At 38.1% G+C, this 14477-nt stretch overlaps 1 protein-coding gene across 2 annotated transcripts; it reads right to left on the bottom strand.

Moving 5' to 3' along the window:
• Positions 1–9947: 9947 nt before the first annotated feature.
• On the bottom strand, positions 9948–14305 carry LOC129923212 (uncharacterized). 2 transcript variants are annotated; one of them, XR_008775140.1, is made up of 2 exons: positions 10842–14305; positions 9948–10663 (listed from the first exon to the last, which is right to left on the bottom strand). XR_008775140.1 is itself a non-coding variant. In XM_056013285.1 (2 exons), the coding sequence occupies exon 2, from the start codon at positions 13033–13035 to the stop codon at positions 11479–11481; it is 1557 nt and encodes a 518-aa protein (XP_055869260.1). In that variant the 5' UTR covers positions 13036–13942; positions 14121–14305; the 3' UTR covers positions 9948–11478. The 2 variants fall into 2 exon arrangements, 1 of the variants encoding a protein (XP_055869260.1); XM_056013285.1 differs by having other exon boundaries at positions 9948–13942; positions 14121–14305.
• Positions 14306–14477: the final 172 nt, after the last annotated feature.

Raw genomic sequence — 14477 nt, 5'->3', positions numbered from 1 at the left:
GAATATCCCCCCCCCCCCCATTTAAAAAAAAAAAACAACCTTTCATGTACATCTGACTTCATCTAGAAGAAAAAACAAGAAATAGAATTCAGCACACCGCCCACCCCCCACCCCACGCCACATCTCCGTTTTATAACTTGCTTGTTTTTTTTTTTGGGGGGGGCGGCAATAGAGGATGGAGTGAAGGGGGTGGCGGGCGATTAGGTGATGTGGTGTTCGCATGTTTGTTGCTTACATTTTTTGCCTCGGCTCTTTCCCCCCCCCCCCCTGTTTTTTTGCTTGTTTGTTGATTGATTACCTCTTGTTGAGGAAACTTAAAGACCGTATTGAAAAAAGGGGGTATAGGCGGGGGGGGGGGTTCCTATAAGAAAAAAAAGGGGGGGGGGTGACACAAAAGGCAGGCGAGACAAAAGAGCGTGACGGAGAGTAAAATTATAGCCTCCCTGGAGCCACCGCGGCGGAAGGTTTGGGGTGTAGACCAATAGGGGCGGATAATTGCCGCCATTGTCCAAGATGGCGGCACAGGTGGAGATAAGCGAGGAATACAATCAAAAATTGGCTTTTAACGTGAGGAGAATTACACCGGGGGCGAGGTAAGGCAAAGAAATATGGGGGCGCTGGAATTATTCATTGTGGGAGGGGTGGGGGTGGGGGAGTCAAGGGTGGCCTAGACCTTTTTTATAATCGTTCGTGTGGGCGTGGCGGTACTGGCGGGGAGGTAAGCGAGAGGAAGGGAGACAATGTATGATATTGGAGAAGACAAAATTCCGTCATCCGTTGGTGTGAGTGTTTCGGTGGGATGAAGGAAACACAGTTGAGATTGTCCTTTATTTGTCGTGTTGATAACGGTTCTCGGCCTTGGATCTCGGGCTCTCAGTACGAGATCTATTGGATGACAAGACTGGATTGATCCAACGATCAGAGGCATCTCGTGGGGGTTGTGCACGTCAGAGGGAGAGATGAAGATTTATGGAGGGAATCAGTTCGCCTCCTTTCTGACCCGAGAGCTTTTAATGTAAAGTAGGTCTACTCTGTGTGGGGTAGGCGCGATGGCTGAGTGGTAAAGCGTTTGACTTCCGAACAGGGGTCCAGGGCTCGAATCTCGGTGAAGACTGGGATTTTAAGGGGACTCTTAGTCCACCCTGCTCTGACATTAGTTGGTCGTTGTGCTGGCCACATCAGACTCTTGTTAATCGTGGGTCACAGAAACAGATTACCTTTACATTGTCAGCCCTATAGATTTCTAGGGGAACTTTACTCTGTATAGGGATCAAGAGAAGGACCATTCCTCCAGTGCAATGGCTTGACCCCGAAGATAGTAAGTTTAGTATAATCTACACCATGGGATGGAGAATCTATCTATCTATCTATCTATCTATCTATCTATCTATCTATCTATCTATCTATCTATCTATCTATCTATCTATCTATCTATCCGTCCGTCCGTCCGTCCGTTCGTTCGTCCGTCCGCCCATCTATCTATCTATCTATCTATCTATCTATCTATCTATCTATCTATCTATCTATCTATCTATCTATCTATCTATCTACCTACCTACCTATCTATGTATCTATCTATCTATCTACCTAACTGTCCGTCCGTCCGTCTGTCTGTCTGTTTGTCTATCTATCTATCTATCTATCTATCTATCTATCTATCTATCTATCTATCTATCTATCTATCTATCTATCTATCTATCTATCTATCTATCTATCTATCTATCTATCCGTCCGTATATCTATCTATCCTTCTATCTACCTATCTATCTATCTATCTATCTATCTATCTATCTATCTATCTATCTATCTATCTATCTATCTATCTATCTATCTATCTATCTATCTATCTATCTATCTATCTATCTATCTATCTATCTATCTATCTACCTAAACCCCAACACGACACTCTCCGGTCTATCATTATTCTTGGTTTAAAGAGCGGCTATTTAAAATTGGGTCAAGGAAGTGAACAACCAGAGCGAGGCCAGATCAAAATGTAATGGACAGGAAATTAGTTGATTGAAAGCGTAACAAAATTAGTTTTTATTCTAATTAAATTCTCTTCCTACCCCCTCTCTCTCTCTCATTTCTCTCTCTATTCACTCTGTCATTCACCCCCCTCTCTCTTTCGCTTCTAACTTTCCTTTCTTTAAACTTTCTCTCTCTTCTTACTCTCCTCTCGTTCTCTCTATCGCCTTCATTTATCTCTCTCTAATCTCTTACTCGCTCTCTCTCTCTCTCTCGCCCCTCCCCACTATCCTCACTCATGTCTCTCTTTTTCTCTTTTATCCTTTTTCTTTCTTTCTGTCATCTATTTTTCTCACCATTGTTGTTACCGGTCGTTGACTTGTAGCACCAAACTGCTGGTAGACAACTAAACTGCTGTAGAGGTAATGTATCTTAACTAATAAAACTTCAAATAACCTGCTTGTGAACAAGAGTGAATATAACTTTTAGTATAATGTAGACAAAAATCAAGTTCATATGAGATCAAATAAATGTAGTCGACTTTACTTTTTAACACTAATCTAAGTCACTATAATATCACAACCTTTCAGTCTCACGTTCTGAAGTCGTCTGTCCTAACTAAGACGAAATGACGACAATGTCATAAATCTTGCATCGTTCACAACCAATCGCTAACCTCTTCCCACCGTCACCATGGAAACACACACACAAACATTCCATAACACACACACACTCTCTGCTTTTCTCTCTGTCTCTGTCTGTCTGTCTGTCTCTGTCTGTCTGTCTCTCTCTCTCTCTGTCTCTCTCTCTCTGTCTGTCTGTCTCATTCTGTCTGTTTCTCTCTGTCTCTCTCTCTGTCTGTCTCACTCTGTCTGTTTCTCTCTGTCTCTCTCTCTCTCTGTGTCTCTCTCTCTGTTTCCCTCTGTCTCTCTCTATCTCTCTGTCTCTGTTTCTCTCTGTCTCTCTCTCTGTCTCTCTCTGTCTCCCCCTGTCTTTCTCTGTCTATCTCTGTCTCTGTCTCTGTCTGTCTCTCTCTGTCTCTCTGCGTGTGTGTGTGTGTCTCTCTCTCTCTCTAACCACTCACACAGTCATCTAGATCTATGTATTCTGTTTCTCTCTTTCCAAAGCATCAGTATCGTTTCGTCTAGACGTGACGTCATCCGTATGTTTTTACGAGACACCCCCTCCCTCCCCTAAGCAATAATAATAATCTCAATCTTGTCTGTTTGGGCTGAATCTATAAACTTGATTTCAATTGATTTCGAGTGGCCTCCCTTGTCCCACGTGCAATGAGCTATCTTCTGACCTTGACCTAGAAGAGGGCCTCTCTGCATTACTATGCATTCATGCCATAATGTCGAATCTGGGAAATGGGAAAAATTGGAATTTGCCAAATTAAAAATGAATAAATGAAAAAAAAACAACAACTAGTAAATGATTTTTGTAAGTTTTATTTACTCGAATTATGGTCGGAACACAGACTAGACTGGAAAAATGGAAACAAATTCTAATCGATAATGATCAGATCACAGACCTATATTTATATAGATTGTTATGTTGAACTCTTTTTTTAAGCTGTTAGGATGTCATGTGTCCAGCACAACGACCAACCGCCTTTACTTTTCCCCAACTAAAGTCATGTACCCGTTAGAGTTGGGTGGACTCAGGGGCGCTTTAAGTTTCAAAAATTCCAAATCTCAGTCTTTATCGAGATTCGAACCCAAAACCCCAGGTTCGGGAGCCATGCGCCTAACCACTCAGCCACCGCGTCCCCGTGACCTTGTGAGATTGGCAGTAAAAAAATGGAGAATGAAAAAATGTTTAAAAAATATTTTACATGTTTCGGATGTTCCTTCAGAGTTGAAGATAATTACTATCTAGTCCAAACCTCCCACAGGACGACGGGGGATGGGAGCGGGCAGGGTTTGAACCCTGGACCATCAATAAATCTGAACGACAGTCCAGCGCGCAAACCGCACGACCAGGCAGCCAAGAGCTGTATTTGTAAATTGAAGTTCAAATGTCTGAGAAAATGGCGAGGAGTGAAACTGAACCATAAACACTATGTTCGTTGATGAAGGAGCTTCATGTACATGTTAATGTTAATGTATATGGTAGCAGAAATTTGTTCACATTAAGAGATTCCCCATTCCAAGTGTTATACTTTATTCATTTAGTAATAGCGCTTAACGGAGAGTTTAAAAATCGTCTAATGAATTATTCATATATATAATATAATTATTTCAGAAGACGAAACTCAGTATCGAAGCTCGATAGAAGAGTTTATAAACTGGTGCACTGACCACTTTCTAGAACTGAATGTCACAAAAAGTAAAGAACTTATAATAGATTTCAGAAAGAAAAAACAAACTATACGTGAACTGCAAATAAACACTACATCTATAGAACAAGTAAAGGCATATAAATATCTAGGCGTTATCATCAACAACAAGCTTTCATGAGAAGACCACCTTGGAACTCTGACAAAGAAAACAGCCCAGCGACTCTTTTTTCTATACAAACTCAATAGCTTTAAATTAAACAAGAAGATCCTAAATACGGCGCGACTATACAAAATCTGCTAACATACGGAATAACTTGTTGGCAAGGCAACGCTTCATCTAACCTGTTGCGCCGTCTAGAAACCATCATAAAAAGGGCATCAAAAATTACACTCATAACATTACCACATTTAAAGGAACTTTTTGAACAAAAGTGTCTAAGAAAAATCGAAAAAATCTTGGAAGACAACGGCCACCAGCTCCATCAGAACTACGTCAGGTCGTCGCGAAATGGGTGACTGCTGTCAATCAAAACAAGAACAGAGCGATACAAAAACTCGTTCGTACCTCACTCGGTCAGACTCTATCACCGCCACTCGTTGATCAGGGAACATGAAAAGCACCAAGATACCTGTGTGTAGTCGCTGAATGAACTCTTTATGTTGTGCCTGTTGTATTTGTGTGAATGTTTCTGTTATGTTGTCTTTATATGAGAAAAGAGTCCATGTAATCACAACAAATTTCCATAAGGATCAATAAAGAAGTCTTAGTCTTAGTCTTAGTAAATAGTTTAGTATTTTTAGCGGCCGCCGAAAGGGGAAAAGACGCTATTAGTTTTGTGTGGAATGTCTGTCCGTCCGTCCCGTTTAGATCTCGTAAACTGGAAATGGTAGTGAAAATCTGACACCATACTATTTTAGACCATTCAAAGTTCTGATGCAACGGCTACTTTTTTCTTTTCTGAAAGCGAAAAATCTAATAATTTTAATCACTTATGCAAGCAGTTGTTTCATCAAAATACACCACTTTTACGACTACTCACTATTTATAGTGACATACACAAAAGGCTCTTAGAAGCGGAGATTTATATTTACAATATTTGTAACATACTTATGCAAATGGTTTTACATTTTTTGTCAAAAATTTTTTATAATTTTTTATTACATTTGTATTGTTAAATTATGTAAGTTCTGTCATGCTAACTACTACATTTACACAAAAAAGTTTTCTTTTTTTTAAAAAAGAAAAAAATCTATTTAGTATGCATATAAGTTGGACATAATTTAAAACAACAATAAATAATTAGTTTTTCATATTTTCGCGAGTACTAGAGTACTACCATACGAAAACAGTACACACAACTTTTTTTTTTTACGGAAATGTTTTTTTTTCTTGAGGATATGAATAAGAGATTGACCCTTTACAAAACAATTATATATTCATTATTAGGCCAGGTTCACATCTTCTTTGGTCTGCTAGACTGCTGGGGCACCGCACAAGATCTGTCAACATTCTTTCTCCATTCTTCTCTGTCATTTGTCTTTGATAGAATTTCATTCTGATGTTCTTTTTGAAAATATTGAAACCTGCCTTTTTACCAGCCTGGTGGACCACTTCGGGGCCGATTTTGAGTTTGTGTTTCCACACAAACTGTCTTTGTAACCTTGTTTCTTATTAATTTCATAAGAAAGAGTATTTAAAGTGCACTTAATACCAGCTAGGTATGGGAGGCAAGGGTGTACCCGTTCTTTTCTTTGATATTCTCCGTAACAAGAAAATTGAAGCTACGACTTTGAGCAACTTGCATCCCCCACCCTGCAAAAAATCCAGCGGGCGCCCCATGCTAGATCTATAAGCATATACCATGCTACTGGTGATGTACAAATCCTCGATATACTACACGATTTCAACAAACAAAATAAGGTTTGTATTTTGTTTGTATAGTCCTGTAGAAGTTGCATTAGATTGAACATACTCGGATGGATCTATAAATCTATAGCAATACGGTGAACATATATATTAGTAACGAATTTCCATTTATAATGGTGGTATTATTTTATACAGTATATATATATATTCATATATTTTATATAGCGCTACTTTTATGCTTATAGCATGCTCAGAGCGCTTTGGTCCAATCTCATTTGTGGACCAGTGGGGGGAGGGGGTATCTAGGAGTTCGTTTTCCGTTCTGCCTTTAGGCGCTCAGTAAACACAACTTATATATACATATATATATATTCATATATATATATATATATATATATATATATATATATATATATATATATATATTTATATATATATAATGTTGCCAAAAAGGACTCAACTATAGCGTGTCCAGTCAAACGTAAAAAAAAAAAAAGTTATCTGTTTCTGTGGTCCACAGTTAACGAGGATGTTACGTGACCAGCACAACGACCAACCGCCTTTACTTTTCCCCAACTTATGACAGGTACCCTTTAGAGCTTGGAGGCCTCTAAAGACCCCGATTTTTGAAAATCCCATCCTTCACCAGGATTCGAGCCCGGCACTCCCGGATCGGAAGCCAAGCGCTTTACCGCTCAGCCACCGCGTCAGTCAAACGATCATTATATTATTGGGTTGGTTCGTCGCAAGATCCCGGGATGTCCCCGCTACAAAGTTATGCCGTTAGGGATAGAGAAATGTGTGGAGGAGACGAATAGAGCTACCCCTTATCATTGAGCTAACGAGAACGTAACTCTTTGTGTTCAGAGGCAGGCAATCACTAGCAAACGTTTGAGAAATAGACTTACTCTACTAACGTACGATGAAATTATGAGCGGTCAAAGGGGCATAATCCATGAATAAAATATAGATATTGAAAATACATCAGTAGTTCCCCCATTTTTTTAAATAATAATAATAAATTACCACTTTCAGACCTTATGAAGTATTGTGCAGAAGGTGTAAAAGTCTGATGTTTGGGGAAACTTGAACATATTCCTTCTTTTCTTCTCTGTGTATTTTTGGCAATGTAATCTGTTACTGATTTAAAAGAAAAAAAAAAGAATAAAAACTGTACATTAGAGTGAAATATCAACAAATGTTTTTTTCAGTTTCATTTTGATATAGGGGGAAAATGTTGAGTATTTCATAGCTAGATTAGATATACCACGTTGTGGTGTAGCACATTGCGCCAAAGTCACACAAAGATTATTGAACTAACTTATAGTTATAATTGTTATGATGAATTTCTTTGCATAAATTTATTTAATTATTTTTTTTTTGTTTATTAGTAATACCTGTATTAAATAATTATGGTTCTTTCAATTGTTTTAAATTTTAAATAAATTTAATAAAATTTAATTTAAAAAAAATAATAACAGCAATGATAGTAATGAATAAAACGCAATTTCTAGACCAGGATTAGCACCCCCTGTTGAGTACAATCCATTGAACTCTTTTTTTAATGAAAAAATATTACAAAGAGTTTGTGTTATTACAGCGTGTTCTTTCTGGAGGATCGCAAAAGGTGTCTGGAAACTCTTAAAAGACATTCTCTGTTTTCTAGATTCTGAATCTTGTAAAGTATGACCAAACTAGACATGACATATATTTAGATTCTAGTTTCCAGTATTCTAGTCTAGACTACTGTCTTCTAATGTTGCCATGTCTGGATTTATATCACAAAACTAGAATTGTACATGGACGAAAGCTGTTTTTTTTTTCGGGGTGGTTGAGAATTGGGGTTAAAAAAGTCTTCCGTCCTTTGTATTCATCATACATTAGTTGTTTAGAGCAGAATTTAAAAAAATATTTTAAAAAGCTGTCTAAGGGACATAATCCACACCTTAAATATAGATTTCCAAAATACAACAGTAGTCTCCCTTTGTTTTTTAGGATACCTCAGCTTTTTAGCTTTTGACTTCAGTTGTTGAGCTGTTTACATTCTAGGAACTTTTGGGATTTTGCCTCTTTTCTTTGCCACTTTTTTTTTGGTATTTCATTCACCTCTTTTCTGGGTTTTAGCCTCTTTTTTGGGCCTCTTTTTTTTTTAATAACATTTTATTTTAAAAGAAAAGACATAATATATTATTTTATATCAATAATAATACAAAGAATATTTAATAAAAACAAAATTTTGTGAAGGAATAGTTTCAAAAGCACAATTCATGATTTCCACAATGTACGTCGAGTAGACTGCAGCAAAAGTCTAAAAAATGATGACAGCAAGAGCCTGAAATTGATGCTAAAGTCAATTTACATACATGTTGAAAGTTTTTACTAAATTCAAATATTCTCGGCAAGACTACCTTTTTTTTATATAATGAAAATATAAATGAATGTATCTAGAAAAAATTGAATAAGAAGTAATATACTACCGACATATATTACAATACTTTTGGTATGTTTGTGGATTACAACTGCAGCAAGCGTTTTAGGAAAGAAAGAAGGTTAATGTCATAAAATTATAAACTCTCCCTTTCTTGACAATTTTTGATTGTCTCCCTTGAGACAGTATTTCCTTATCGCCAAGGTGACAATCATGTCTGGTAGAGTCAGAATTTGGGGAGTTCTGCTTCCGACAATTTCTCTTGATTGACTTTAAGTCACAGGGGTCTGTTAGAGTCGTACTCATAATATATATATATATATATTTTTTTTTTATTTAATTAGAATTTCTCAATTTGACATATGAAATGTTAGGTGGCAATATCACAGTTGCAATAAATGTAGGGATTGTGAGACAAGTAACAACAAGAAGCTAGGAAAAGCAAAACAAACTCTAGAAATGATCTTTACTGTTTTGATCTCTTAAAGGAGTTATGTTTTTGGACTTTAAGTATGTACAAATGTTTGTTTCAAATTTGGTCATTACTACCCAACTGTTGTTTAGCAATTTCTATTTTAAAGATCACATTGCTATCAAATTTACTTCTGAAACAACAAGAAGTTAGGGACGAGATACAAGAAATTTTTTCTTTCAAAACATAATTATAAAAACAATAAAATTTTGGGATAATACTGCAATAATTGTCAATACGTTAACGGACTTGGTAGTACTGAGCAGGAAGCACCGCCCGCAGTTCCAACTAACCAAGGATGACAGGCAGGGCCGGTCCTAGCAATTGCGGGGCCCTATGCGAAACTGATTGCGCGGGGCCTAGTCTGTGTCGGAATAAGGATAATAAGTAAAAATTAAGATTTTGTATAAGAAAAAAAATTCGACTTTACTATGTTAAAAATTGCGATCTGTACTTTACGAACCTTGTAACCAATGGCACATTTATATGCTAGTGACTATAGAAGTAAATAAAGTATTGGAACTTCCGGTTAAGGTATAAATTCGCCCGATTATTACACGAAAGCTGACAATGCCTTTTGTCCTTTTATCACGCGTTGGATTGGCGTCTTTCGCAATGAATGACACCCACAAATGACAATTTTGTCTATTTTTCTGGAGATTTTAAAGAGTTTTCAGGAGATTTCCAGGAGTTTTTCGTATATATTTTGCAATTTAATCATTACACCCTGAATTAGCGTGGGGCCCATGAAAGCGCGGGGCCCACTGCGACCGCATAGGTTGCAGTGGCCTAAGACCGGCCCTGATGACAGGCGTGAAGATATCCTCAAGTAGTTTTTCGGTCTATTTCTGATCTTTAATGTTGAGATTATCATTGGCGTTCATTGTTTATGAGGCAATTGATGGATCGAAACTTTTTCGTTGTGTGAGCAGGTCAGGCAGGCGCGAGTGGGAGGGCCTATTCTCTGCTGCTCAACATTAAAATTTACCTAACAGTAGACAGATGTTTGCGCTACTGGGTGGGCTCATCTGTGACACCTCAGTCTACGACCAAGGGGCTAGAGTCACCTAAGTAACCAGACATACTAAACTAAACTAAATGGAAACAAGATAACAAACTTTAGTTTAGTATAAATAAACAAAATGAAACTTTATTTACAAGGAATCAAATAATAATAAAATATAATATATACACTAACCACTATAAACTACCCTCTAAATCTACGCCACTACAAACACTAACAAACTAACCAAACTAACACAAACTGATCAAACCAACTTACAACTATCTAACAAAATCCCTACAACTACTACACTAGACCTAGATCTACACAAACACACTACAATAAACTAGTCTAGAGTCTAGATCTACAATATCCTACTATTACACTCATAACACTAACACTAAAACAAGAATATCTTATCCTTAGGCTCAGTACTTTACTATTCACTAAGAACAGAACTGAGAAACAGACTATAAATTATTAAATATAACTAAGTTTACCAAGGCATAAAAAGAAACAAAATAACACTAGATTCTAGCTTCCCTAGAATTAGAATAGATCTAACAACAGTAGTTATAAACAGCAGCTCAAAGCAGCAGTTAAAAGCAGTAACACAGCAGTTACACAGCAGTAATAATAGCCTGCAAAACATAAATGCAAAACTATATTATAAAATATTCTATTAGGACTGATGGACGCCGCCATCTTCCGTACAGCATGTTGCCAACTATTATGACAAATAGTCCAGTAGAAAATAAAATAACTACTTTACACATAGTATAGATCTAGTAAAAAAATATAAAATATTTCTACACTTACAGGCCGTCCCAGGTACAGGAATAAAAATATAATTAGACGACAGACCACAACGATCTTCAGCTGTCACACAGACAGATATGGTACTGACCACTGGTCAACTGTACACTGAACTGTTTTTAAAACAGCGTGGCATCACTTTTTATACACAAAAAGCGGAAGTAGAAATAAGTTTGGCACTAGCCTATAAAAATAAAATATATAAAAATATAGCTCTAGGAGCGCAAGCTCACATTCATCCCGCCTTAAATTTTTGCGTCCTCGCAAAACAAAATACTAACAAACTACTTAAAATGCATTACATACATACTGCTGACATATTCTACAATCAAAGAAAATACACACTAAAATCTATTTCACACAAAAATATACATCTCCATGACATGACTTAGATTACATTGCTTTACAAGGACAAAAGCAAAAAAATATATACACTTCATCAGCTAAAAACACAAGAAAATACTCTTGATTCTGTACATGCTCAAATAGGTACAGCAACTAAGCTTTAAAAAAAAAGCTTTTAAATACACATGTAGATAACATGTACTCATAGAGTTGTTACAAACGAATACATTTTGATACATTGGAATGCAACCAACATATTAAATAAAAATTACAAATATACAAATGAAGAATTATGCTAGTATGGTGAGGAAACGAACTTCATTTCCTCCTCTCGTACATATCTGTATGTACTCCCATCTTCTGCTTCCACCATGTACCAGCCAGAAGCATACTTGGGTACTGCAGTAATTACGAAACAAGAGGGTTCATACTGCATGAACATTCTTCCCTGGCCTCTGACTCTCTGTTCCACAAGAACTCTGCACCCAATGTTCAGAAGGTCGTTCCTTTTCTTCTGCAACTCAGGAACCTCATGGGAAAGCAAGGTGGATTCTGGTTGGACCGGATGAAACTGTAGGAAAGGATTTGTTTCCCTACCTCCTTCTGCATGATTACTGGAAGTGTCAGGTGAGGCAGCTTCTGAATGAATCGACATCATTTCTGCCACTGCAGGTTGGTTTCTGCGAACAATTGAATCAGGAGCAGTGTTGGATCGCCTAGGATTCTGTGGCACCTCAACCGGCAATTCTGTTGGCTTGGGGGCAGGTTGCAGTTGTACTGCCTGTGGTTGTTCCACTGAGGCAACCTGAACGCGATTCACTGCTGCAGTGACGTCAGGGCAAGCTCGGGTGAAGTGGTCCCGGCTTCCACAATTCGAGCAGTTGCTTCTAGAAGGGTGTTGCTGGTGAGCCCGGTTCCCTGGCTTCTTTCGCTGACCTTGGAACCTGTTCTGCAGCCTGCAATTTCTTGCAAGATGGCCAGGTTTGCCACAAGTGTAGCATTTCCTGTTCTTCGTCACTGGCCTCTTATGGTGAAGAGTGCGATTTGTCTCCACACGCTGTTGTGAGGTAATCTGTCTCACACTGCCGCTAATGTGATCAGGTTGATGGTTGTTGCAGTGGGGACAGCTATAGTTCTGTGGCCCTGAAAATTGTAGGCGCACAATCTGGGCTGCAAGCTCCTCCACTTGCTTGGAGAGCGCAGCTAGCTGGCCTTCAATCTTTATCTCACTGCATGTGACGTTGACTTGTGGTGCGACATCCTCATCCTGTGCCCACCTGATGGCCATGTCTCTTAACGCAAGGAATTCAGTTTCTGGCCTGTCGAGTAGTCTCTCTCGCAGATCTCTCCTTAGGATCCTGTCACTGAGGTTTTCTACAAACTGGTCCCTCAGGATAGACTTGCTGAAGGGAGTTTCAGATAGAGCTCTCTGCCTGTCTGTGAGTGCTTCAAATGCTTGAAGGAGACGGTGTGAGTATGCGCGGACAGACTCATACTGGTGCTGGCTTATTCGGAACAGCTCCCCAATGAGGCAGTTGATGCTCCGCCTTTCTCCATAAGTGGAGCGTAGAACTTGTACAAGGGCATCTGGACATGCCCTTGTCGTCTGAGGGTGACACCTAAGTTCGGCCTTCACTGCCTCACCTAGATGTGCAAAGAGGAAGTCACATTTTTCCTCTGGATGCACCATGTGTTGAGACTTCCAAGCTCTCTCAACATTTTGAAGGAACTCTTCAATTTCCCTGGCAGGACCATCACCATGGAAGCGCCGGATACTCATCTCTGTCCTAGGCACCAAGATCATTGTCTGAGACGGCTGCATTCTTGCTGCTGCTGCTGCCTCGCTGTTCATCTACGTAACTACTCAACAAAACTAAAGCCTAATAACCTCTCAATAACAATACCAAAAAAAACAACTAAACTAACACTATCTATACCGCCTATCGATGTCTAAACTCCTATGCAAACCTAATCTATCCCGATAAAAAAATACAAGTCTGGTCACTCAAGCACAGATCCCACTTCTGACACCAAAAATGTGAGCAGGTCAGGCAGGCGCGAGTGGGAGGGCCTATTCTCTGCTGCTCAACATTAAAATTTTACCTAACAGTAGGCAGGTGTTAGCGCTACTGGGTGGGCTCATCTGTGACACCTCAGTCTACGACCAAGGGGCTAGAGTCACCTAAGTAACCAGACATACTAAACTAAACTAAATGGAAACAAGATAACAAACTTTAGTTTAGTATAAATAAACAAAATGAAACTTTATTTACAAGGAATTAAATAATAATAAAATATAATATATACACTAACCACTATAAACTACCCTCTAAATCTACGCCACTACAAACACTAACAAACTAACCAAACTAACACAAACTGATCAAACCAACTTACAACTATCTAACAAAATCCCTACAACTACTACACTAGACCTAGATCTACACAAACACACTACAATAAACTAGTCTAGAGTCTAGATCTACAATATCCTACTATTACACTCATAACACTAACACTAAAACAAGAATATCTTATCCTTAGGCTCAGTACTTTACTATTCACTAAGAACAGAACTGAGAAACAGACTATAAATTATTAAATATAACTAAGTTTACCAAGGCATAAAAAGAAACAAAATAACACTAGATTCTAGCTTCCCTAGAATTAGAATAGATCTAACAACAGTAGTTATAAACAGCAGCTCAAAGCAGCAGTTAAAAGCAGTAACACAGCAGTTACACAGCAGTAATAATAGCCTGCAAAACATAAATGCAAAACTATATTATAAAATATTCTATTAGGACTGATGGACGCCGCCATCTTCCGTACAGCATGTTGCCAACTATTATGACAAATAGTCCAGTAGAAAATAAAATAACTACTTTACACATAGTATAGATCTAGTAAAAAAATATAAAATATTTCTACACTTACAGGCCGTCCCAGGTACAGGAATAAAAATATAATTAGACGACAGACCACAACGATCTTCAGCTGTCACACAGACAGATATGGTACTGACCACTGGTCAACTGTACACTGAACTGTTTTTAAAACAGCGTGGCATCACTTTTTATACACAAAAAGCGGAAGTAGAAATAAGTTTGGCACTAGCCTATAAAAATAAAATATATAAAAATATAGCTCTAGGAGCGCAAGCTCACAGTTGCTTTGTATATTCTTGTAATCTTCCCTGGAACGGAGCGCTAGCGTTGTCTGAATTTCTCCTTCATTTTTAAAGTTTGTAGTAGTGTGAGTTCCTTCGAGTAACATCTTCTTCTTCTTCGTTCT

The sequence above is a fragment of the Biomphalaria glabrata genome, chromosome 15, assembly GCF_947242115.1.
Source record: "Biomphalaria glabrata chromosome 15, xgBioGlab47.1, whole genome shotgun sequence".
NCBI lineage: Eukaryota > Metazoa > Mollusca > Gastropoda > Planorbidae > Biomphalaria > Biomphalaria glabrata.
This window is presented reverse-complemented; position numbering and strand designations above follow the sequence as displayed.